At 54.4% G+C, this 24535-nt stretch overlaps 5 protein-coding genes across 5 annotated transcripts in view; 3 read left to right on the top strand and 2 right to left on the bottom strand.

Annotated features, from left to right (window-relative positions):
• Positions 1 to 494: 494 nt before the first annotated feature.
• On the bottom strand, positions 495 to 1974 carry PTSG_03012 (uncharacterized protein; the record flags this gene model as incomplete). Its single annotated transcript, XM_004996474.1, has 5 exons — positions 495 to 497; positions 662 to 736; positions 969 to 1042; positions 1479 to 1662; positions 1960 to 1974. 5 exons carry the CDS (start codon positions 1972 to 1974, stop codon positions 495 to 497), a joined length of 351 nt encoding a protein of 116 aa, XP_004996531.1.
• Positions 1975 to 2020: 46 nt separating this feature from the next.
• On the top strand, positions 2021 to 5537 carry PTSG_03011 (uncharacterized protein). Its single transcript, XM_004996473.1, has 6 exons — positions 2021 to 2567; positions 2806 to 2890; positions 3222 to 3347; positions 3590 to 3649; positions 3882 to 4020; positions 4340 to 5537. The coding sequence occupies exons 1-6, from the start codon at positions 2365 to 2367 to the stop codon at positions 4834 to 4836; spliced, it is 1110 nt and encodes a 369-aa protein (XP_004996530.1). The 5' UTR covers positions 2021 to 2364; the 3' UTR covers positions 4837 to 5537.
• Positions 5538 to 5739: 202 nt separating this feature from the next.
• PTSG_03010 (short-chain acyl-CoA dehydrogenase) lies at positions 5740 to 9911 on the top strand. Its single transcript, XM_004996472.1, has 13 exons — positions 5740 to 5827; positions 6035 to 6167; positions 6360 to 6509; positions 6661 to 6736; positions 6899 to 6944; positions 7181 to 7228; positions 7411 to 7445; positions 7763 to 7821; positions 8063 to 8128; positions 8439 to 8544; positions 8762 to 8850; positions 9027 to 9246; positions 9548 to 9911. Exons 1-13 carry the CDS (start codon positions 5784 to 5786, stop codon positions 9679 to 9681), a joined length of 1206 nt encoding a protein of 401 aa, XP_004996529.1. The 5' UTR covers positions 5740 to 5783; the 3' UTR covers positions 9682 to 9911.
• A 574-nt stretch (positions 9912 to 10485) lies between these two features.
• On the bottom strand, positions 10486 to 22020 carry PTSG_03009 (uncharacterized protein; the record flags this gene model as incomplete). The annotated part of the gene is made up of 18 exons (XM_004996471.1): positions 10486 to 10769; positions 11068 to 12886; positions 13334 to 13557; positions 13873 to 16288; positions 16512 to 17272; positions 17555 to 17999; positions 18283 to 18408; positions 18881 to 18966; positions 19176 to 19430; positions 19698 to 19763; positions 19900 to 19954; positions 20217 to 20278; positions 20449 to 20493; positions 20697 to 20783; positions 21007 to 21045; positions 21222 to 21354; positions 21533 to 21598; positions 21925 to 22020. The coding sequence occupies 18 exons, from the start codon at positions 22018 to 22020 to the stop codon at positions 10486 to 10488; spliced, it is 7065 nt and encodes a 2354-aa protein (XP_004996528.1).
• Positions 22021 to 22648: 628 nt separating this feature from the next.
• The window catches only part of PTSG_03008 (NHL repeat protein), a gene marked incomplete at its 5' end in the record, with an annotated part of 11967 nt that continues 10080 nt past the window's right edge, over positions 22649 to 24535 (top strand). Inside the window, 5 exons of the mRNA XM_004996470.1 lie at positions 22649 to 22949; positions 23219 to 23389; positions 23592 to 23647; positions 23794 to 23851; positions 24075 to 24205. Of these exons, the coding sequence (XP_004996527.1) occupies positions 22649 to 22949; positions 23219 to 23389; positions 23592 to 23647; positions 23794 to 23851; positions 24075 to 24205 (717 nt within the window). The remainder of the gene's footprint in view (positions 22950 to 23218; positions 23390 to 23591; positions 23648 to 23793; positions 23852 to 24074; positions 24206 to 24535) is intronic.

The following is a 24535-nucleotide window of genomic DNA, read 5'->3' as shown; positions in this document are numbered from 1 at the left end:
TGATGATGATGATGATGATGATGATGATGATGATGTTGATGGTGGTGGTGGTGGTGGTGGTGGTGATGATGATGATGATGATGGTGGTGGTGGTGATGATGATGATGATGATGGTGGTGGTGGTGGTGGCGGTGGTGGTATTGAGCAATAAACAAGGAACATGGGAAGATGAGAATGTGAGCATAGGGTGTGGTTGTTTTCGCAGTGTATGCGTGTATGTGCGTGGCATGACATGACTTGCAGACATAACGCAGTAGCTGTCGTTCAAACGAGCGCGTGAAAGTGTTGTTGTGCCGTGATGTGGCGCGCATCACACACACACACACACACACACACACACACACACACACACACACAAAAGCACGCGTACAAGAATGCTTTGTGTTTTCCCGCCTTGACATTCGTTTGTCCTTTTGCGTACTCCTCCTGCAATGCACGAATACGGCACCAACGCATCGCAGTGGAGCGCAGCGGTCATCAGCTGTGGCGTCCACCTACTGTACACAACACAGTTCCACAGAACACAGGGAGCACACATCACACACACACATCACACATCACACACACATCACACACACACACATCACGCACACACACATCACACACACACACATCACGCACACACCACAAACACGCCACAATGTTAGCAGTGCACACGTACCTCTCCACGCATGGGCAGCGTCTCATAGGCGCCTTCCTGCGAATACGACATCTTGGACGGCAGATCCGGCTGCGACTGAACAGTGGACATAAAGTGAAGGGTGTGTGTGTGCGTGTGCGTGTGCGTGCGTGTGTGTGTGAAAAGTGTTGTGCATATGCACGCATTTGCGTGTGCGTGAGAGAGCGTGAGTTCGCGTGTGTTGGGGCTGCGATGACAAGTGGAAAATGAACAGCACACGTCGTGTGTGGGCGGTGGCATGGGCGTCATAGCACGTGAGCTGTGGGTTCACCACCATGTGCACGCATACGTTTGATTTGTCTGCTGGCAAGTTGTCATAAATGCCCTCCTCACTAAACGTCATGCTACTCGGCATCTTGAGCTCTGGGGCGCATTTCACAGCAGGCATTACAGTGAGTGAAAGGTGTACATGTGACAGCAGGCATCGGTTATGTTCATGCGACAACACATGGGCTAATGACACGCCGAAACAGAACAGTACACGCACATGAGTGCGCGAATACATGCCTACACGAACACACGTACACACACGCACACGCACACACGAACACACGTACACATCACAACCGCACGCACACGCACACACGAACACACGTACACACACGCACACGCACACACGAACACACGTACACATCACAACCGCACGCACACACACACACACACACACACAAGCAAATACACATCACAACCGCACACACACACACATCACAGCACACACAAAGCACATGCGCAATACAGCGCAAAATCAAACACACCCTTCCTCAAACAACCCCACCCCTCCACACAAGCACTGACTGACTTGAAATGTCAATGTCGGAGACAAATGTGGCGACATGATCGCGATAGTCTTCGCTTGTCTCGTCCAAGCGATCTGGGAGGTGTTGGTAGACCGGAAACCCGGATGCGTGCAGCCCAACACTTGGCTGGCCCGGCCGCACCACGCCTCCCGTGATGCTGCCACGGTGGCTTCCCCCTCGTTTGAACTGCACACGAGGCACGAGGAAACGTACACGCGTGAGAATGCAACTACAGGTGAGAGAGAGAGAGAGAGAGGGAGACAGAAGGGGGGGGGAGAATGAGAGGAAGAGAGGAAGAGAGGGAGGGATAGAGACGAGCACACACACACTCACACACACACACTCACACACACACACACTCACAGTCGCATACACAGTCACATACACAGTCGCACACACACACACACACACACACTGCAGCGAAGCCACACCCCCACAACACCAACACAGTCAGCTTCCTTCCTCTCGTTGTTTTGCAAGCACCTTGGACTCCGACATCGTCCTAGAATTAGGATCATAGCAAGTGTTGGCGATTTGCTGATATCTTCCGTAAATAGTCAAGCCTTGATTTGAAGAAGAAGGAACGAACGCACGACCAACACACAACAGACAGTGCGACAATGCACATTCGTTCGTTCTGCACCCGAACGACGCAACCACAAACAACAAGCAACACGAACCTTCTCTCTCTCCCTCCCACACGGATTTGTTTCGTTTGTGACTTTGCCTGTGCCGTGAGGAAGAAGCGGGCTTTGATCGGCCTTGCTTCGTGAGACAACCGACGTCTGCTGTTCATAACTTGCTTGTCAGCACGTCGAACTGCCTTATATTTCCACCCTACTCTCCTTGATCCAAGACGACTCAAGAAAGCTCAGATACATCAACTCTATGGACGTCAAGCACAAACAAGCGACACACCAAGCACAAGCCATGGAGCACCACCACCAGGAGCAGCAGCACGAACACCAGCACTGCGAGCATGCACATGATGCTTCTGTCATGGACGACTGGGCACTCGTTTTGGGATCCTTGCACAGAATCTACGACCCAGACACACGTGACTCTGTGCTCTCGCACATCACCATCTTCGAGTATGTTTGCGCGTTGTGGTGGTGGACGTCGTTGTTGCCGTGTCACTGAGATGTGATGTCACAGTGTTTGTGTGCTCCCTGCGCTAGTTCGCAGACGGCCTCGCTCTCTCTCTCTCTCTCTCTCCCATCTCTCCCCCCCCCCTCTCTCTCTATCTCTCTCTATCTCTCTCCCCCTCTCTCTTACTCTCTCTCTCACAAGCATCGGCAACACCGCAATCGCATGCACATGCACACGCAGGGCGGTGTACAGGATAGTTGGCGCGGGGCGTGGCTCGGAGTTGTTTGACCGCATCTGTGAGGAGGTGTTGGCTCGGCGCTGTGCGGTAAGCCGCTCATGTTGTTGTTGCTGCTTCGCTGTACTTCCTTTGTTGCGTCTGTGTCTGCCTGCCTGCCTGTGTGACCTCGTTCACATCACGCACACTTCTTCTTGCCGCATCGTGAGATGTTCGGGGCTGTGCCGTTCTGTCTTAACCGGGTGCTGGTTTTGTGAGGATGTGTACAGAACTGTGACGCCAGTGTTTGTTCTTCATGGACGAATGGTGTTTTGCCGAGCGGGCTTATCGGTCGTGCGCTCAACCGCTGCCACGTTACTGATCACTGTTCAAACGCTCCAACAACTCGTCTGCTGTGCACGGTGCACGGTGCATGGTGCAGGCGGTGTGCGAGTTCCTGGGCAAGCAGCTTGACGTACCGTGCGGGCAGTTCCTCGAGTGCTTTGCGTATTGTGGCCGCAACTATAAGAAGTCGACGCAGATCTCGCAGACCGTACTCAGGCACCTGGTGTGTGTGTTTTGTGTGTGTGTGTGTGTGTGTGTGTGTGTGTGTGTGTGTGTGTGTGTGTGTGTGTGTGTGTGTGTGTGTGTGTGTGTGTGTGTGTGTGTGTGTGTGTGTGTGTGTGGCGATGCTGTGGTGAAATAGTGGTGCAGCCCTGACGCTTTGGTTGTTCGTTTATTGCAATTTCACCATTCCCCGCTTCCTCCTTGTCTCATCTGCTCACGTGTGTCATTTGCGATGGATGTTAGGAGAACATGATTCTCAAGGCGAAACTCTTCACTGATTTCGACACAGAGGCCTTTGATCTGGTGCGTATGCTGTGTGTGTGTATGTGTGTGCAAAGGTGCTTGCCTGCCTTTGTTTGTTCTCAGAGACCCCACTCATGTGTTGTTCTCCCCTTCATCACCTCACCAGCTAGTCACCTCATCACCTCACCATGTGATCACCTCCCACCACACCACCACCTGCCACACCCCTTCACACCACCACACACCACTTCACACCACCACCTGCCACACCACCATATCCCACGTCCACCAGTACCACGAGCGGGTGATCCGTGACAAGCGGCTGCATACGAAACTCAAGTCGAGTTTGAAGGAGGCGGCGGCCACCCCACTCGCTGTCGACCCGTCCGTCCTCATGTGCATCACCCAGGGGCTCAACAAGTTCAACCCACGTCAGTGGCACCACCCGTGTGACTGTGTATACGTGTGTGTGTGTGCGAATGTGTGTTTGTGTGTGTGTGTGTGTGTGTGTGTGTGTGTGTGTTGTGTGTGTGTGTGTGTGTGTGTGACTGTGTGTGTGTGTGTGTGTGTGTGTGTGTGTGTGTGTGTGTGTGTGACTGTGTCATTGCTCTGGCATGGAAAGAGTGTGTCAAATTCCCAATCCTCCCTCTCCATCTTCCCTCTTCCTCTCCCCACATCACCCTTTGCACACGGTACCTCACATATCCACCACACATCCACACATCCCCCCCTCCCAATTGCATATACCAGGCTACCTCGAAGACCTGCCTGAGCTGCGAAAGCGGTTCATTGTGCGTGAGCGCGGCTACGTCAACCCGGGGTGCATCCCCCAGCTCAGCTCGATGGAGAGGGAGGCGATGAACGAGGTGGAGCGCGCGTATCGCATGCTCGGATATGACAGTGATTCCGCGTCGTGTGTCAGCGACGACCCAAACCCGCGCAAGCGCGCATATACATCCGAGACAGACGAGGAGGAGGAGGACGATAGCGGTGACGGTGCTGATGGTACTGATGATGATGATGAGGTTGTTGTTGTTGTCGGTGGCGGTGATGGTGCTGATCACAGCGAGCAGCAGCTTCTCGTGCACGATGAACAGGAACAGCACCACCAGCACGACCGACTCGAGGAAGATGAGCACAAAGGCGGCGACATGCACACCAGAGATGATGGTGATGCTTGTGCTAGGAGAAGCAGCAGCTGGGTCAGCCGTTCACACCCTGTGCCCATGAATGTGGACGAAGACTGACTTGGTCAGTCAGATATGGGTGCAATGCCCGCTGTCACCTCTTGTCGGTCCCACACACATGCGCACACAGACACACCTGCACATAGACTGCGTCGTTGTTCCTCCTCGACTTCTCCGCGGCCTTGTTCCCTTGTTTGATTCCTGCAGCCATACATTGTCGTACGCACACACACACTGTCGTACGCACACACACACACACACACACACACACACACACACACACACACACACACACTTGCATAGCAGCGTCTTTTCAGTTGTCCTTACACGACCTGTGAATGGCTTGCGTTATCTCTGTTCTTGACGCGACTTGTTGATCATGTTGCGATGTCGCACTCGCGGCTTTGTGTTGTCAAGTTCCAGTGTGTTGCTTGTTGTTGTTTGTTGCATTCGCATGCTGTCATGTCACAACATCACACGTTATTTTCATAGTATTGTTGTTGCGTCAGTTTGGGTCTCGTGATTTTACCCTTCGCTCGTTTCGCAGATGTAGTTCGTTCTTAAAGCCCCTTGAAGCTTCGCTGGTGACGAGCATGTCTTAACTCTTGCTCGCCTCCATTGTTGGCTGGATCTCGGTTATATGCCAGCCGTTTGCCGTTTGCAGTTTACTTCCCTTTCCTCGCCAGTGTTCGCGCCACTTTGCTTCCCATTCATTGCCCGTGTTACCATTGGCATTCTTCGATAAAAGCTGTGCTTTGCTGCGCATATGGGGTTGTGTGTGTGTGTGTGATGGGTGACAAACACTCACTCAGCAACACAACAGACAAGCAAGAAGGCAGACAGAGACAACACAAGAACACAAAGACAGAACAACACAAAGACAGAAACAAACAACACGCAAACAACAACCATAGCCACTGTGCTGCCGAAAGTTGCATGAAATCTTGAGCTATTTCTCCACAACCCTTACAGCCAGCCAAGACAAACAAATCAACCAACAACCAGCAATGCTGTCTTCCAGTGTTCGCGGGCGCACCGCCTCAGTGCTCAAGTGAGGTCGATTGGCGTTCACACACACACACACACATACACACACACACACACACACACACACACACACACACACACATGCGCACACATGCGCATCTGCGCACATACTGGGATCAGACTGCAGGTGCTTGTTTCCGCTTTTCAGCGTGGATCAATCCTGACATCTTGCGTTGTGGTGATGTTTGTGGTTCATGACTTGTCAATGTAGGCAATGCGTGCGTGCATTCACGCTCAGCAGTGAGCACGAGATGCTGCAAAAGACCTGCCGCGACTTTGCCGATGCCGTGCTTGTCAAAGGCGCCCCAGAGTGGGACAAGAACCACACGTTCCCCGCCGATGCGGTGAGAGGAAGAGGAACCGGGGGTTGTTCAGTTCGCCGTCACACATGCCACCGCTTGCCACCGACACTTCAAAGCCACGAGCATCACTCCTCCTCCTCCTCCTCCTTTCTCCCTGTCTCTCTTCACCTCATCGGTCTCTCGATATCTCCTCTTCACTATCTCACGTTTCACCCGCCCATCACATACTTGCAGGTTCAAGAGATGGCGTCGCTTGGGTTGATGAGCATCGAGGTGCCGACGGAATATGGCGGCAGCGGCCTGGATGCACTGGCATATGCCGTCGCATTGGAGGAGATTTCCCGCGGCTGTGCCTCCGCCGGCGTCATCATGTCCGTCAACAACGTGAGTCATTGCAAATGATTGACGCATCAACTGTCGTGAAAGGCGGCTGGTCTGTAACTTGTGGTTTTGTGGTTTGCCTGCTTGCAGGCAACGACGCCATCGTGCTCTTACGCTTTTTGCCCGTGCTTGTTCGCGCTTCTCTGCTTTGCAGAGCCTGTACAGCAGCCCCGTGCTCAAGTATGGCAGCGAGGAGCAGTATGAAACATGGCTCAAGCCCTTCACTGCCGGTGCGTTGTGACATGTGTGGCGCTGGTCATTGTTTGAGTTTGTTGCCCTGCTTGCGTAGGTGTAGTACCACCTCTCTTTGTGTGCGTTGGCGCGTTCATACTCGACCACTCACCTCATCTGGTTCTGTCGTGTGTTGTGCGTGCTTGCGCGTGCGTGGATAGGTGAGAAGCTCGGCTGCTTTGCTCTGAGCGAGCCTGGCAACGGAAGGTGCGTGCGTGTTCATGTGTCAAGCGACGGCAACTGCGAACACAGCCTTTGCTTGCTTCCTTGCCATTGCAATTGCAATTTGCAATTGAAATTGCTTGTCGTTGGCGAATGAATCACCATCATGTCACCTTGAAGCCTTGTGTCTCAACTCATCACTGCTCTTGGTTGTATCTGTGCGTGTGTGTATGTATGTGCGTGTGTGCGTGTTTGTGTGTCTGTGTGTGTGTGTTTTGCAGTGATGCTGGCGCTGCGTCCACGACTGCCCGCGACGAAGGCGACCACTGGTCAGACGTCCCTGCTTGCTGCTTTGCTGCTTTGCTGCTTTGCTGCTTTGCTGCTTTGCTGCTTTGCTGCTTTGCTGCTTTGCTGCTTTGCTGCTTTGCTGCGTTGTGTGTGTGTATGTGTGTGTGTGTGTGTATGTGTGCTATGCTTCCTCCTCACCTTCGCATCGTGTTGTTCCGATCAGGGTGCTGAATGGAACCAAGTCCTGGATCACCAACGGTACGCTGTTGCTGTCACTGTCGTTGTCGTTGTCGTGACGTGTGGTCTTGTCGCGTTCCCTCCCGACTTGTTGCGTTCCCTGGCTGTGCGGTCGTACACTTGTCGCGCAAGCGCTGTCAGTGCAAACTCTCCTGCGTGGATGCATGGCCGGGTGCGCTGTCGACAGCACGCAAAGCTCACCGACTCGTTGCGCCGTGATCCCATCGTGGCCGCACATCGTGTGTATGTGTACGTGTGTGTATGTGTGTGTATGTGTGTGTATGTGTGTGTGTATGTGTGTGTGTATGTGTGTGTATGTGTGTGTGTGTGCGTGTAAGGTTACGAGGCGGATGCTGCTGTCGTCTTCGCCACAACGGACAAATCCCTCAAGCACAAGGTCTCGGCCGCACGCAGAAATTGTTGCGCGTGTCTGTGTGTCTGTGCGTGCGCAGGGGGTGGGGAATTGCTTGTCTGTCATTGTTTCGCTCACACGCACACACTGTCTCACTCAAATTGACACGTGTTGACACGTATTGACACGTATTGACACACACACACACACACACACACACACACACACACACACACACACACACTCTCTCTCTCTCTCTCTCTCTCTCTCTCTCTCTCTCTTGCAGGGCATCAGCGCGTTCCTGGTGCCAAAACCGACGGAGGGGCTCACGCTCGGCAAGAAGGAGGATAAGGTGCAGTGCTGTTGCAACTTGAAAAGTTGGATGCACCATGATAGATGGCCGCACAGACACACACACACAGACACACACACACACACAGACACACACACACACACACACACAGATACACACACACACACACACACACAGATGCACGCAGATACACACACACACACACACACACGCAGATGCACGCAGATACACACACACAGACACACAGACACACATACACGCATTTCTTGCCTGTAATCACCACTCCCTCCTACCATCACCACAACATCCACTCTCTCGCACTGCCTACCATCACCACCACCACCATCAGCTCGGCATCCGCGCGTCGAGCACGTGCAACCTGATCTTTGAGGAGTGCCGCATTCCAAAGGAGAATCTCCTCGGCAGCAGCGGCCAGGGCTTCAAGATTGCAATGGGTACGCTGCACACACGCCATCGCGGTGGCCCTGTTGATCGTGTGCGTATGTGTGTGATGTGTGTGTGTATGTATGTGATGTGTGTGCATGTATATGTGTGTGTGTGTATGTGTGCATGTATGTGTGTGTGTGTGTGCATGTATGTGTGTGTGTGTGTGTTCGTATTCACTTTGATGACATGACTGAAGTCTCACCACATCACCACCATCACCACCAGCGACGCTTGATGGTGGCCGGATTGGTATCGCTGCGCAGGCGCTGGGCATTGGCCAGGCCGCCTTTGAGTGCGCCATCGAGTATGCACAGGTGCGCAGTGGACATCGTGGTTGGGGGGGGGGGTTGAGAAGAGACATAATCATGTGCTTAACATGCCGGAGTTTGTCACGCTTGATCGCTTACACACACACACACACACACACACACACACACACACACACACACACACACACACACACACACACACACACACACACACACAACAGCAACGCAAGAGCATGGGGCGCCCGCTTTCGAGCCACCAGATGATTGCGGAGAAGCTGGCTGACATGGGCACACGTCTGGAGTCAGCTCGACTGCTGACACACAAGGCGGCAGTCTACAAGGACGAGGGCCGGGACTTTACGAAGGAGGCCGCGATGGCCAAGCTGGCGGCGTCGGAGGCAGCGACGTTCATCGCCCACCAGGCCATCCAGATCCTCGGAGGTGGGCGCAGTGGCTGTGTGTGTGTGTGTGTGTGTGTGTGTGTGTGTGTGTGTGTGTGTGTGTGTGTGTGTTGTGTGTTGTGTTGTGTGTGTGCGTGTGTGCATGCCTGTGTTTCGTGTGTGTGTGTGTGTGCGTGTTTTTTTTTGTGTGTGTGTGCTTGTTGTGTTGTGAGTGTGTGCGTGCGTGCGTGTGTGCGTGCGTGAAGTGTGGGTTGCCACTGCCGTCTTGAATGCACAACACACACACACACACAGACAAACGTCATCCTCACACGTACACACACGCACATGCCATCCACCAGGGATGGGGTTTGTGACGGACATGCCGGCCGAACGGCACTACCGCGATGCGCGCATCACGGAGATCTACGAGGGCACAAGCGAGATCCAGCGCCTGGTGATTGCAGGCAAGCTGCTCAAGGAGTACGCACTCTGAACACATGCACGCACAAAACACTCACACAGACACACGGACACATGCTTGTATGCACTGTGAGTCGTGCGTCGTGCGTTGCGTGAACAACATGGCGTGTTACACCTCCAATCTGTCTTCGTTGCGTGATGTCAGCCTTTTCTTGTGCGTTTGTTCTGTATCGCCACCAGCATCCCGGTTTTCCAACCCCCATTAAACAGCACAGTGTGTTGACTTGATGGTGAAGCACAGCCACATGGCATCATCTCCACGATGAAACAAGATTACAAGACAACTCTACCAGACACACACACACACACACGCACACACACACACACACACACACACACACACACACACACACACACACACACACACACACACACACACACACACACACACACACACAAGACCACGGTCATACAGACAGACGGGCACACACATGGTCACATGTCGTGTGCGATGAGAGGCTTGGCTGTTCTATTGAGCGGTAACAAGACTGGAACAGCATGTGCATTCACCGATGTACTCCTCGCTCAAGATGAGGCTGAGGAAAGGCGAGACTTTTGTGATAACACAACGAAGGAAATTGATGGTCACACGCTTGGGAAGCGAAAGAGGTACGTGAACCATGCCAACATTGAGTGTAGTAAACGGGCCAAACACACGCACACACGCACACACATGAGCACAACACACGTAACACACACGCACAGACACACACACACACACAGACACACACACACACACAGGCACACAGACACACACAGACACACACACACACACACACACACACACAGACACACAGACACACACACAGGGGCTTGATCAGGCATTTGTGGTGCCGAGGGAACGTGGATTCTCTTCAAAGCTGCTGCCAGGATGATCGGCGTGGGGGTCGACATCCACCGCCGTCTCATGAACATGTGTACCCCTCTCCTCAAGTGTGGTGGCTGCGCTGAGTCCGCTCATATGAGACATGGGACGATGCTCCGGCGACACGCGGAAGGACCCCGGCATCTTGTAGGACCTTCGGCCCGTACCGCCACCAACACGGAGGCACGTGACAACCTGCACGCCCAGGATCACAAACAGCAGCGCCAGAGTAAAGTCTGTGGTATGTGTGTGTGTGTGTTGGAAACATCACGGGGTAGTGGCAAGCAGAGAGGGTGAGTGGCAGCCGCAACAATCACACGTGCACAAGCATTTCCACATTCAATCGCGTGTCTGTGCACATATCACAAACTCACACACCGCACACACACAATTACAGACCACCCACAAACACTCGCAACCCCCCCCCCCACACACACACAATCACGCATCACACGCGCAACCACACACACACTCGCAACCCCCCCCCCCACACACACACACAGAGCACCCACACCCATGACACCACAAACTTACAAACTGGAACTTTGATCTCGTGGGGCGTGTCGGAGGACGTGGACCCTTCAAAGGTGACGGAAAACGGCGTGGTGGTGGTGTTGTACATGGCTGCTGCTGTGAGCTCCGTGTCCACGCGTGAGTCAGCCGTCAGCTGCAGCAGCACATTACTCTCCTCCAGACCAGCAGCATCAGGGCGAGCAACCACCATCTCAAGCATCGTGGCCAGTGCTGAAGGTGTCTGCTCTATTGCCGTTGTCTCTCTTCGCCGCGCATTGAGAGCCGGTGCACCTGCGGGGAATGAAGTGTTGGCCGACGCGGGGAGGAAGTTGATGTCGACGTGCGTGCCGCGGTCAAACTCAATGCTGTCCACGGGCGACAGGCCAACCACCATGACGCGGGAGGGGTTGATGCCAAGTGCGTGCGCAATGTCGCTGCGCACCTTGTTTGCCGTTGCCTTGTACAGAGGCGACGACGTGTTGTAGAAGGCGCGGTCAAACGCCGTCTTCAGCTTCAGGCCGGACACGTGTGCGGTGGCGTCGTGCAGGGACAGCGTGGCAAAGGTGAAGAACAACATGATGTTCTGCTGCACCGCGTTGCCGTACTTGTCGGTGACCATGCCCAGTGCGAGCTGTGCAGATTTTGCGTTGACGTCGTCCCAGGTGAACCCGCGGCGAAGCGACATGGCGATTTTGCGGCCCTCGCACACAATCACCATGTTGCTGTTGTCAAACACGCGGTCCAAGCCGTCAACCTCCATGCGCACCTCAAACTGGAACGGCTTGGAGCACTGGATGGCCTCATCAAACTCAAACGAAATCATGTCACCAGGCTTGTACTCGCCGTCTGCGGGCTCAGGGGTGCCCAGCACGCGCGGTGGTGTCCTGTCCACCACCCCAAACGCCACCTGCGAGTACTGCTCATCAATGCCATCCGGCACCTGGTTGATGGACTTTTCGCAGCGCGCCCTGATGCGAAGGTCATGCTCTCCCTCCAGCAACCCGCTCACGTCCCACCACACCGTCACATAGCCGTACTCGTTGGCCTGGCCGCTGATCTCAAGCGTGTTGCCTGATTTGTCGCGGGCAGGCATCCACGCCGTGTCGCCGTCAATGTGCCGCTTGTACTCAACAATGACGCCTTTGAGGCGATCATCCTCCTGCCACGTGCGTTTCGAGTGGTCCGGGTTGAATGCCACCAGGCGCAGCTCACCAGGGTGTAGGTTCGTCTCGTCTGTGGTGCCCGAAGTTGCTTGGTCCGTCGCAGCGTTGACTACAAACGTGCCCGCCTCGCCAATGGCGCCGACCAGCTGTACCGGTGAACACGGCTGCAGGAACTCCACTTGCAGTGTCACGCGCTTCTGGGCCACGGCCTCGTCGCTCAGGTAGCCCGTGTCTGCCAGCCGTTCCTGCTCGCACAGCGATGAGAACCAGAGGTCTACCGGGTCGTACTTGAACACCTTGGGCCCGCGCCTCATAATCACGGTGATCTGCGTCGCGCCAGGCGCAAAGCCAACGTAGTCGATGGGTGCCACGAGCGAGCGCCCGTCAACGCTAATCTCCAGGCCGTCCTGGTTTTGGCCGTTGACGGCGTACAACTGCATGTACGTCGTGTAGTCGCCGTCATTGCTCAGCAGCAGGCGGAACACGGCCGGTTCGTCAGGCAGTACGGGTGCAGATGGCGCTTCGAGCACGGAGATGCCTGGCTTTTCAAGCTCAAGCGTGTTTTCCTCGTGTGGGCATGACGACTGGCCAGAGGCCGTGTGGAACACGAGCGTGTTGAAGTCGGGGTGCTTGAACACTTCCACGTCGAACACATCAAACGGGTCATCGTCTCCAAGCTAATGCCGGCGGGGGCAGTTGTTGTTTAAGTTGTTGTTTAAGTTGTTGTTTAAGTTGTTGTTTAAGTTGTTGTTGTTGTTGTTGTTGTTGTTGTTGTTGTTGTTTAAGTTGTTGTTGTTGTTGTTGTTGTTGTTGTTGTTGTTGTTGTTGTTGTGGTGGTGGTGGTGGTGGTGGTGGTGGTGGTGGTGGTGGTGGTGGTGGTGGCGGCGGGGTGGGATGGAGGTGAGCAGGTGGCCTGTCGTGACGATGCAGGAGAAGAGGAGAGGAGAGGAGAGGAGAGGAGAAGATGTTGCAGCAAGAGATGGCTGACTAAGCACACACAGACACACGCATCCAAACACACCCACAGACACACCCATCCACAGACACACCCATCCAAACACACACATCCAAACACACACACACCACCCACATACACACACACACACACACACACGTGTACACACCGTGAATTCGACGTGCTCCTCGAGCTGATAGCCCTCCTGGTCTTCGGAGGATGCCTCCCACTTGCCAATGCCAAGGGGAGTGATCTTGAACTCGGTGCCAATACCAGAGCCCGTGAACTCGTGTGAAATAGCAGCGCCACCTTTGAATTCGTGTTCCCGCATGGTGCCGGACGTCGCAGACTTGTCCAAGCTTGTGTCGTATGCAAACGTGTAGGTTGACCCGCCTGTACACACGAAGACAGCAGACACAAGACAAAGTGTACACGACATGCGGGGGTGAGGAAGATTGTGTGGGTGCTAGACTTGCTCGAGTGTGCACGAGTTGGAGGTTCACGCGCGCGAAGTAGATTGATTTCTAGGCAATCCGCCGCTGTTATAGTCACACATAGACAAGCAAACACACACACACACACAACACACAACGCACCACATACACACACACACGCATGTGCGCGTGCATTGATAGGCAGTGACGCGATTAGTAGTCACAACAACCAACAACAACTGCAAAACAACAACTTAAACAACAACAACAACACCTCCGGAAAACTTGATCGTGTTGATGGCCTTGAGAGAAGTCTGCTGCTGCTCCGTTGCTGTCGCACCAGAGAGCTGTTTCGCCTGCTCAATGAGCTTGTGCGGTGCAAGCGCAATACCCTTGCCCATTCCCCCGTCAATGTTGTCTGCGTCGGCGTGATCAAAGTCATCTGTCGCCCACAGCGACTGCACAGACTTGAGCGAGCCTGCACCAGCCATCGCCCGCACGTCCTTGTTGCGCTTGAGGTTGTTCTCCCAGGCCGTGATTGCGTTGCGCAGCTCCGCCTTCTGCTCGGCCGTGTCGTTGTTGGCCGTGTTGGCCAGGCGTGCACGCAGGTCTGGCAGCTCCTTCGTCTCAATCTCGTATGCCGACAGCCAGGACATGACCTCCCTGTTCTCCTTGGACGCCAGCGACCACTTGGTTCGCTTCGACTTTGACGCGCCGCACGTGGCCTTGTCGAAGGAGATGGTGTACGTGTCCAGGAACACCACGTTGAGAGCCGGCACAAGGAACATGTCGGAGCGCTCACCAGCCAGCACCGCAGCCTCGCTCGTGGCCACATCAATCTCAAACGACCACACCTTCCCCGTCTCCTCGTTGTCATCCGCATCCTTGGTGCCAAACAGGTTCGTTGTCTCGGCCATGATGGTGACTGGCGAGGACTTTGCTGTGACGAGGTTGATGCAGTTGGCAGCACCGAGACCCACACACAAGTCGAGTGTGGCGTCCACCTTGAAGGGCGTCACTTCAAGCCCAAGGAAGAACCCACCATACTCGTCGTACGTGTCGCTCTCCATCTTGTAGTTGGCGTACACATTGGAGTACGCAGCAGAGGACAGGCCACCAGGCGGGTCCTGCACCACCAACAGCGGTTTGTAGCGCGGGAAGGGGATGGATGCCAGTGGCTTCAGCGCAACGTCACCCGTCACGACAACGCGCACCACGTCCGTGACGGGGTCGTATGGCTTGTTGTGCATGGTGGCGCTGAAGAGCTTGGTGTACGGGTGCTCGCTGTCCAGGACCTGTGCGTTGAGTTCCGGCGATCCCGTGAGCACAACCAGCTCCACGCGCGAGTTGGAAAGCACGTCACCCTTTGCCGTGGACGTGGTGTCCATGATGACGTGCCTTGTGCACGGGTAGTAGCACTCTTTCAAGAGGTTGAGCTGCGTGTTGGTGAGTGACGACGATCCGTTGAGCGCAGCGACAGTGTCTGGGGACTCGCCAAGATGGTTGGTGATCACAACTTCGCCGGGCACAATGTCGCACGTGCCCACGCCAGCACCATAGTACTCTGTCACGGTGATGGTGACCTGCGACTGCGTGTTCTGCTTGATGACGTGGTATGGGGTGTGGTCGCTGTACGTGCAGTTGTTCTTCACCTCCCCTGTGAACCTGATGCCCAGCTGCGGCGGCGGGTGGTACTCAAACCGGGCGGTCTTCAGTGTCTGGTTCGTGTTCTTTGGGTCCTGCAGCTCAACATACAGCGAGCGCGAGTCATCAATCGCAGCAGAGAAGTACCGCGTAATCTCCTCACGCACGTTTCCGTCGCGCACGAGCCGTTGAAACCGCACGGCAATGCGGTGTGCAGGCAGCGTCCACTTGGAGATGCGCTGCGTCGTGTGCTCTGTTCGCACCCACGTTGGGCAGCTGTCGTACCGGAACTCAAGGGTGGTGCGCCCCAGCACCAGGTTGCACTTGCCGCCCGCCACATCCACTGTCGCCTCGTTGGTGGTGATGTCCTGGAAGTTGATGCGTTCCCACAGCTTCTCCTCGGTGATGTCATAGTAGGGGGTCTTGACGTCTCTGCTTGTCACGGGGTCTTGACGGATGAAGAACCCACTGGGTGCGTTAGGCGTGTTGTCCGTGTATGCAGCGCGCTCAAAGGTGTGCGAGGAGTTACCAAACGAGAGGCGCACGCCGACAGAGGCGCCCAATACCGCCTGTGCTGTGTAGTAACCTTTGGCGTCCGTGATGGCGCAGCCAACAACGTAGTCGCCCTGGTTGCGGTCGTACAGGCACACCTCCACGTCCTTGAGCGGGCAGCCTGCTGGGAAGCCAGGGTGCTCTGTACCCTTGATGGTCACGCGACCCGAGAAGGGCATGGAAGTCGTGTCACGGATGTCAACTTGGTGGTCGAAACGAAGGTGTTCAACAATGAGCTTGGTCTCCGTACAGGGCATGCCGCCGCAAGAGAAGGTGTGCTGGATACTACCAGTTGACTTGAAGAAGCGAAGCGTCACGGTTGCGTGGGATCGGGTGATCTTGTTTGTCTCGACGTGGATTTCAAAGAAGCCGTCAGCGTCCGTTGTGCGCGTGCCCTTCACATCACCGATTTCATACTCGATGGTGACGCCATCCACAGGCAGGTGAATTTCCTCAGAGTCAATTGTGACTTGGCCCCGAACAGCAGCCTCCCACTGTATGTGTATGTGTGTGTGTGTTTGTGCGTGTGTGTATGTGTGTGTGTGTGTGCGTGTGTGGTAGGAAAGAGCTATCGTCAACGAACGCGTACTTGTGCATACATACATGCACATGAACACATGATACACACAACACAACAAAACACACAAAACACACACACACCCGTGCAAGCACGTTCAAGGGCACAACACACCGCAGTACAACATGCGAGCGACGCACCTGCACCGTGAGGTACTCGCACGTCTCCTTTGAGCTGTATCCGCTTGCAGAGTAGTCAATGGGGTTGGTGGCCAGCACGCAATACTTCAGCTGCTGGCCTGGCGCTGTGCCGACGTAACGCCGGTAGTACTCGGGGACCAGGTCTTGGTCGTACGTGTTGGGGTTGACCATCGTGGCCACACGCGTGTTAGCAGTTGCGCAAAACTGCTTGTCAAGGATCGTCATGACGCAATCCTCTGTCTTGGAGCACGCGGTTTCGCAATCGCTCTTGGACCCCTGGAAGATGTAGGAGCCCTCAACACCCGTGCCTGTGATATCGACACGGCGCAGCGTCTGCACAGACACGTCGTCCTGGGACATGCCCGTGTAGCGGATGAGGCGCAGCTGGTGGCACACCAGTTGACCGTCCGTGCGCTCCTGCACCGTGATGGCGATGCACCACTCTGCCCGCTCGATGCACAGATCAGCACACTCGCGCGCAGTGAACACGACCGTGGACGTGCCTGTGAGGTACTCTGTCTCCAGGGCATTTGCAGGGGTGGTGGTTGTTGCGGCTTCTTGGTCGCTGTCACCTGGCGGTGTGGTGGTTGTCGTGGGAACGGTGTTGGCTGGTGGCGTAAAGTAGTTTTCGCCGAGCGTCGTTCCTCCAACAACTGGTGTTGTCCAAGAATGGGCGGATGTTGTGACGTCAAGGTTCCCGTCTGTGGTCGAGGTGGTCACTGCTTCTGCTGCTGTTGTTGTCGTGTGCGTTGTCACAGCTGCTTGCGTCGACACTGACGGCGACGCAAAGTGGTCCCCTGCGTGTGTGTGCGTGAAAACGTGTATATGTGTGAGCGTGTGTGTTGTGTTGGGTGGGGGGGGGGGAGGAAGATGAAGCTGCAATTTGCAAGACGGACAGCACATAACCCTGAAAACCAAATCACAGATATCGCACACACATACATATCGCACACACTCACACACTCACACACTCAATCACACACGATCACACACGATCACACACACACACACACACACACACACACACACACACACACACACACACACACCTTCGATGAGCTCGGCGGGGTATGCATAGCGGGTGCCGGCTGGAAGTGTGACGGGAACAAAGATGGAGCCCTCGGGCAGCGCGTAGAACATGTTGTCGTCGATGGATGAATACACATCATCCTTTTGCAGAGCAAGATCATCGTAGACATTGGTTGGCTTGTGCTCACCACCGCACTCCTTCTCCGAGGTGACATCGTAGTTGGCAGAGAGGCCCACGCCATTGCGGTTGAAGCTGAAGCCAGACTCGCAGTAGCTCTGGTCTGTCCATGCGAAGAGCACCTTGCCGTAGGATTGCGTTAGGGACAGCTCGGTTGGCGCGCCCGTTGTGTCCGCTGTCGTGCAGCCGCAGTAGGTGGAGATGTCGCCAGACGAATCACCACCGACGTACTGTGACGCCGGAACCTTGTTGCCGTCATTGTCAATGGGCGTGATCATGATCTACAGTTGCATCGTTGTTGAGTGAGCGGTGTTGGGTGTTTGAGTGGTGGTGTTGGTGGTGGTGGCAGTGATGAGTTTTGGTGTGAGGGTGCAAACAGAACAGCAATAAGGGAAGATCAGGGTGTATACATAGATGCACATGTACAAACAGGCACACACACACTCATACACACTCATACACATACACACAAACACACACTCTCATACACACACACGCACATACACACACACTGACATACACACGTACACCACACACACACACACACACATTGACAATACCAACCTGGAATCGTCGCCCTGGGTTGAGGTTTGTGAAGGAGCGGGATGTGAGGGGACCGTTGAGGGTGACTGGATAGTCTGGCAGGATGGTGGTCTGGGACAGGTCAAAGGCCCACTGCCCGATTGAGAGCTGTGTGGTCGAAACGAATGCAAGAACACAATAGAGCACAGGGTGAGACACAGCACGCGAGTGAACGGGTGGATGCACAACGGTGCGCAATCATGCGCGTCTGATCGCACGTGTGTTCACCGCACGTGTGTTGACTGCACGTGTATTCACACACAGGTAAACGGAGACAAAGGGGAGAGAAAGGAACGCGCGCGAGACACACAGATAGGCACACACACACACACACACACACACACACACACACACACACACGCAACAGACAAACACATACACACACGCAACAGACACACACATACACACACACGCAACAGACAAACACATACACACACATGTAACAGACAAACACATACACACACACATGTAACAGACAGACACATACACACACAGTCCCACCACGACTGGAGTGCAACACTCGCTCGCGTGTAAAGACATGTATGTGTGGCACGCTTCATGCCGCGTCATACTGCCATACCTCGTATTTTGGGAACGCTGTTGCACCCGATATGGCCATGCTGATTTCAAGCGCACTGGCGGTTATGGTGGCGGACGGGCCACCAACTACAGACAGACCCAAGATCACATGATAAGACACAGAACATACGTGAAGAAGGTGGACAGTAATGAGGTGCAAACAGAACGCTCAAGTGAATGTTGTGAACATGAAGTCACTGCCAGTGCACAAAGCCGCACACACACAGACACACAGACACACAGACACACAGACACACAGACACACAGACGCACGAACGCTTGTTGCATGTGCGTACCATCGCATTTCTTGCCGGTGGCGTCCAGGGCACCATAAGGACAGTCACAATGGAACGTGCCAGCGTCGTTTACACACTTGGCGGGGGAGACGCAGTCATGGGTGCCAGAGGTACACTCGTTGATGTCATCGCACGTGCGCGGGGAGCCGGACCACGAGCCCTTTCCGCCAATCACGCGGCACTCGCGAGCACCAAAGCTGCCCGAGGACGACAGCTCATAACCGGCGTTGCACGACTTGTACGTGCACTTGTCACCTGAATGTTTCACCAAGTCAGTGGTTGACCGTGCGTGCACCAATTTTGGGTCGTGTCATGCCATGTTGTGTGGAGAAAGTAAGGCATTGCCGCGTGTAGGCATGTGCTGTGTCGGAGAAGAAAGAAAGCGTCGCACCACAGTCTGTCAGCGCGTCTGACACAGGGTGCACTCTGCCATGCATGCGCCACCAATACACACACACACACAAGGTCATCGTCACACGTTCAGGGACTGTCGTATCGTGTGCATCGTGTGCTGCAACTGACCAAAGTTTCCGCTGCAGTCGCCGCTGGTCTCGCCATTGGTCAGCGATAGCGCACCGCAGCTCACCTCTGGACAACGCGACACATGTGCACAGTGGCATTTATACATCACGTGTATGACAGAGGATACAGTGAGAAAGGGAGTTGCCATCGCATGGAGCGATAACAGGGGCACACACCGCGCATGCTAAGTGTCACCACTCACTTTCGCAGCCAAACGTGCCGCTGCTCACGTAGCCGTTGTCAGAGTCACAGTCAATCTGCGAGCAGCGAAGCAATGCAGTCGTGTGTACGCACAGCATGGCGAGCAACGTGGGTGAGTGTTGCGACACAGTGTTGCGGCTGTGTATATCCATCTCGCCAACCATTACCGTCTCATCACTTTCAGCAGCAAGCAGTAGTCGAAGAAGCATTCGAGCGGGGAAAGTGAACGCGGGTGGCGTTCGTTGTGGTTGCAGTGGGAGTGGTGATGGCCGTGTTGTGGTTTCAGTAAATGGTGATAGCGTAGTGTTGCGTACCCACCTGACATTGATACACTTGCCACACACGGTCCTCTGGGCCGTTGTCGTGCACGCTTGCCAGACCTGTACCGTGCAGCACAGAACCAAAGGAAAGGGCAGACATGAGGGCGAATCGACACGCATTAAAGAGAGGAGCGGTTGTCAGGAAGCAAGTCAGAGCAAGCCATCTTGAAGATATACACGGATACAGACTCGCATCAGCGTGCGTGCACACACATACAGCATACACCTACCACCAATGGCGTAGCCGTCGCGAACGGTGAAACTGATTGGTTGGTCTGCATTTGATAGTTGTGGCATGATTGGAGCGTGGGGGTTGAGGATTGGTCATGTGGTGTTGTGTGAGGTCTTGTTTGTGTGATGGTCGATGTTATTGTTGCAAGGGTTGGCGGGTGTGTTGCAACGTGCAGGCAAGCAGGCATGCATGCGTGCGTGCGCGTAAGTAAGCAGGAAAGCACACGATCACACAAGCAGGCATTACCGTAGTTGTTCTGATACGACGTCTTTGCGCAGCCGGTGAGCTTTGCGCCAATAACTCCGCGGCACCTGAACTTCCACCTGCGGTCCTCTGCAAACGCCACGAGATGCAAGGACAACACATGGAAAACAGAAGCGTACATCAGCGCAACACCGGCCACACGTGCACATGCATGTATGGAAGACGGGGAGGTGAGCGGTGACAGGCATCAACTCAGGGGTTGGTGATGAACGATGTATTTTTGAATCGGTGCGATCATGACAGAGATAACAAAAGCAAGCATGCACACACACACACACATACACACACACACCTGGGCCGTTATCGTGGTAGCTGTAAACACCGTCGAGAACTGCGGATAGGAAATGGTTGGGCAAATCATTGTGAGCGAAACCAAGTCTGGCGAGAGAACAGGTGAGTCACTGACACAGGACACCCACGTAAACGGGCTCACTTCCACAACGCACACTCACATAGACACACAAACACAGACGCAGACACACACACACACACACACATGGATCGCACATTGGTTTGTGTTGCAGAGATAGTCCACGGGTTGGTCAAAGTTGTTGAGGTAATTTGTGGTTGTGGTTACACTCGAGGCACCAGCCCCATACGAGGTGCACTCAAACCCCCAGCGGCGATCCTCTTTTCCATTCTGTCGCACACCACATGAAGGTACGAAGGCAAAGGGAGAGAAAGAGGGAAAATGCAGGCTAGGTGAGTCTATCAAGTGATGGGAAGAAGAGAACGGAAGGAACTCGTGCACGCACACACTTCAGCAGGTGTTGAGGACGCATGTGCATTCGCAGCATGTGCTGTGTTAGCACACGCACGTCGTGGTAGCTGTAGATCTGGCTGATGCCTTGGCCACTGGGGCAATTGTAGCTGAGAGGTTGGTCCTGTAAGACGAGGAAGAAGGTTAACAAGGCAGCGGGTGTCGCGTTAACGTACTCAGGGTGGGTTTGTGCTGGCGCTTGTGGGAAAAGGATTCCACCACACACATACACACACACACACACACAATAACACACGCACACACACACACACAATAACACACGCACACACAAAAGCACACGCACACACAAAGGCACACGCACACACAAAAGCACACACAGAACAACAACAAACAGACAGACAGACGACACACACACACACACACACACACACACACACACACACACACACACACACACACAATAGCACACACAGAAAATTGCACACTCACAAAGTTGTTCGAGTACGTGACGGCGTGAACTGGTGGTGGTGCGACGAGCATTGCCAGCAGCACCAACGCGATCGCTGCTGGTTGTGGCACCGTCATGATCTTGATTCGTGGCCCTGCCCACTCTGCTTGGTGAATGGCCAAGCAACCAAATGAAGAATGAACCTGTAGTTTGTGTTGTCTTCTGTTTGTTTGTTTGTGTTTGGATGAATGTGACTGGGTGTGGTCCAGTTGAGGTTGCTGGGAGTGGCGTGATCGTCGTGTGGGCTTTCGCGACAACGTCAGCAGGCAACGCTGGCGGATGGGTGTGGCTGTTGCGCACTCACGCAAGAAGCAAGGCAATCCTGTCGTTATCGTTGCTCGAGCATTTTTTGGGCAAGTAGTCTGCAGTATTGCATATATTATCAGTTAATTTTCGTCAATTCAGTCGCAAGACCTTCAATCCGCACTAACGCGAGTAATGAGGGTGGTCCATTCGCCAACGATCGGCAACCCACTCGACGCCTTGCGTTCCGCGTTTCTGCAGTTCAACCCACCCTCACGCCACCGTCGGCGACCACGCAACGGCGGCAATCGCGTGATCGAAATGCAAACAAACAAACAGACACCGCCCCCATACAAAGCTCTAAGTCGAACACCCACCCACACACACACACACACACACACACAGAGCACTCACCGCACCACTTTCCAGCGTTTGCTTTCATCGCCATCAACAACCGAGGGGATGATGCAGCAGCCATCGCAGCTGCAGCTGGCGGCGTGGTGTGAGGTGGCGCTGCTTTGCTGCCTGGCTCTCGCTACCGTGCTTGTGCAAGGCACCAGCGACACCTCCACTTCGGCGTGCAACGATGGCGCTGGCCTAACGTCCCTGGCCTCTGTGTTCTCGGAGAACGATTTGGACCGCAGCTTTAACTTCCATTGCCAGACGATCGGCACGGGTACCACCACGGGCGTGAGCGTCTCCGGGCCTTATGATGCACAACTCTTTCGTCGTGACACATCCTTTCGATGCCCCGACAACCACTGTAAGCAGCTTGTTTGATGCGCGCGTCTGTGTGCATGTGTGCATGTGTGCATGTGTGCATGTGTGCATGTGTGCTGTGCGTGCCTGCATGTGTGTGTGTGTGTGTGAATGTGCGAAAAATGTTTGTGTGATCGCATGTGTCGATCTAGCTACAGTGTGTGAGCCTTCACTTGTGCACTTGAGCAGATGTGTGCCTGAGTTTTGGTTGCTATTGCTGCACAGCACTCACTTTTCACCACCTTGTTACCTGATCTTGGTGCTTGGTGTTAGACCTGAGCAGCGTCGAGTCACAGTACAGCCCGACATACGTTGATCGCTTGTTCAGGTTCCGATGCCACAGGCCTGCCAGTGCCATCCTCCGCGACTGTAGGGAGACTGATGCCCTCAACAAAGAGGCCCAATCAATCATGTTTGAGGCTGGTGACTCGCGTGTCATCGCAGGTGTGTGCATGTGTGCGTGTTTGAGTATTTGCACCTTCTTGTACGTGTTTGTGTTCGTGTTTGTGTGTGTGTGTGTGTGTTTGTTTGTTTGTTTGTGTTCGTGCCTGCGTATGTGCGTGTGTGTATGTGTGTTTGCGCGTGTGGTGTTCCTTTTGTGTGTTCCTTGACCCCAGGACCCCCCCACCCCAACATACTTGCGCAGGCATGCTCTCGCAGCCAACAAACTATGATCGAATCTACAAATTCATCACGTGCAAGGTATCGTGTTGTCTGGAGAGTCGAATGCACTCTTTCCTGCTTGTATCACGACCCATTGCTTGCTGTTGCCAGTCCTCATGTTAGTGCCATACGCCCCTTTCGTTGGCTCTTTTCACTGATACATGCTTGTTTTCCATACAATGTAGGTTGAATGCGATGTGAGCAACAACTTCGTTCTAACTTCCAACGGCCTCGAATGCACCCGTAAGTGGTGTGTGTGTGTGTGTGTGTGTGTGTGTGTGTGTGTGTGTGTGCGTGTGTGTGTGTGTGTGTTGCGACGCGCTTGCATTTGTCTCTCGCGTGTGGATGGGCCATCATGAACTCCACTTGCCAATTACATCACCCAATGCACACGTTTCACACAGACACACACACACGTACACGCACACACACACACACATACACACGCACACACACGCACAAATAGGACTGAGGCCGAGCGTGATCCAGGCGTCTGTGGCTGTGAACGAGTACAAAGGCGCGTTCTTTGCCACGTGTCCAGAAGGACAGGGCATCCACTTGCTCTCCTCCGATTTCAGCAGCTCCGATGCAGACAGGGTCTGGAGCTATGCGTGTGGGCATGTCGGTGGGCCAACAGTTGGAGAGAGGCTGGGCTGGAGCCAGGCCGACCACAACCTCGTTCGCAAAGCCACCTCCTTCGCCTGCCCAACCAACACATGTGCGTACATGTGTGCATGTGTTTGTGTGTGTGCGTGTGTGCATGTGTGTGTGTGCGTGTGTGCGTGTGTGCGCGTGTGTGTGTGTGTGTGTGCGTGCGTGTGTGTGTGTGTGTGTGTGTGTGTGTGTGTGTGTGTGTGTGTGTGTGTGTGTGTGTGTGTGTGTGTGTGTGTGTGTGGTGCTCCCACATGGTTGCGTCTGCGCCTGACA

The sequence above is a fragment of the Salpingoeca rosetta genome (assembly GCF_000188695.1).
Source record: "Salpingoeca rosetta unplaced genomic scaffold supercont1.6, whole genome shotgun sequence".
NCBI classification, from domain to species: domain Eukaryota; class Choanoflagellata; order Craspedida; family Salpingoecidae; genus Salpingoeca; species Salpingoeca rosetta.
Note: the sequence above shows the minus strand (reverse complement) of the source record. Positions and strands in the feature narration are given on the sequence as shown.

What these genes read in the sequence shown, in the direction of transcription:
- PTSG_03011 (XM_004996473.1), top strand. Translation starts at nt 2,365, where the DNA reads ATGGACGTCAAGCACAAACAAGCGACACACCAAGCACAAGCCATGGAG. An exon ending in TCGCACATCACCATCTTCGA is followed by an intron (nt 2,568 to 2,805) that starts GTATGTTTGCGC and finishes ATGCACACGCAG; the next exon opens with GGCGGTGTACAGGATAGTTG. An exon ending in TGTTGGCTCGGCGCTGTGCG is followed by an intron (nt 2,891 to 3,221) that starts GTAAGCCGCTCA and finishes TGCATGGTGCAG; the next exon opens with GCGGTGTGCGAGTTCCTGGG.
- PTSG_03010 (XM_004996472.1), top strand. Translation starts at nt 5,784, where the DNA reads ATGCTGTCTTCCAGTGTTCGCGGGCGCACCGCCTCAGTGCTCAA. An exon ending in AGCGAGCCTGGCAACGGAAG is followed by an intron (nt 6,945 to 7,180) that starts GTGCGTGCGTGT and finishes TGTGTTTTGCAG; the next exon opens with TGATGCTGGCGCTGCGTCCA. An exon ending in CAAGTCCTGGATCACCAACG is followed by an intron (nt 7,446 to 7,762) that starts GTACGCTGTTGC and finishes TGTGCGTGTAAG; the next exon opens with GTTACGAGGCGGATGCTGCT.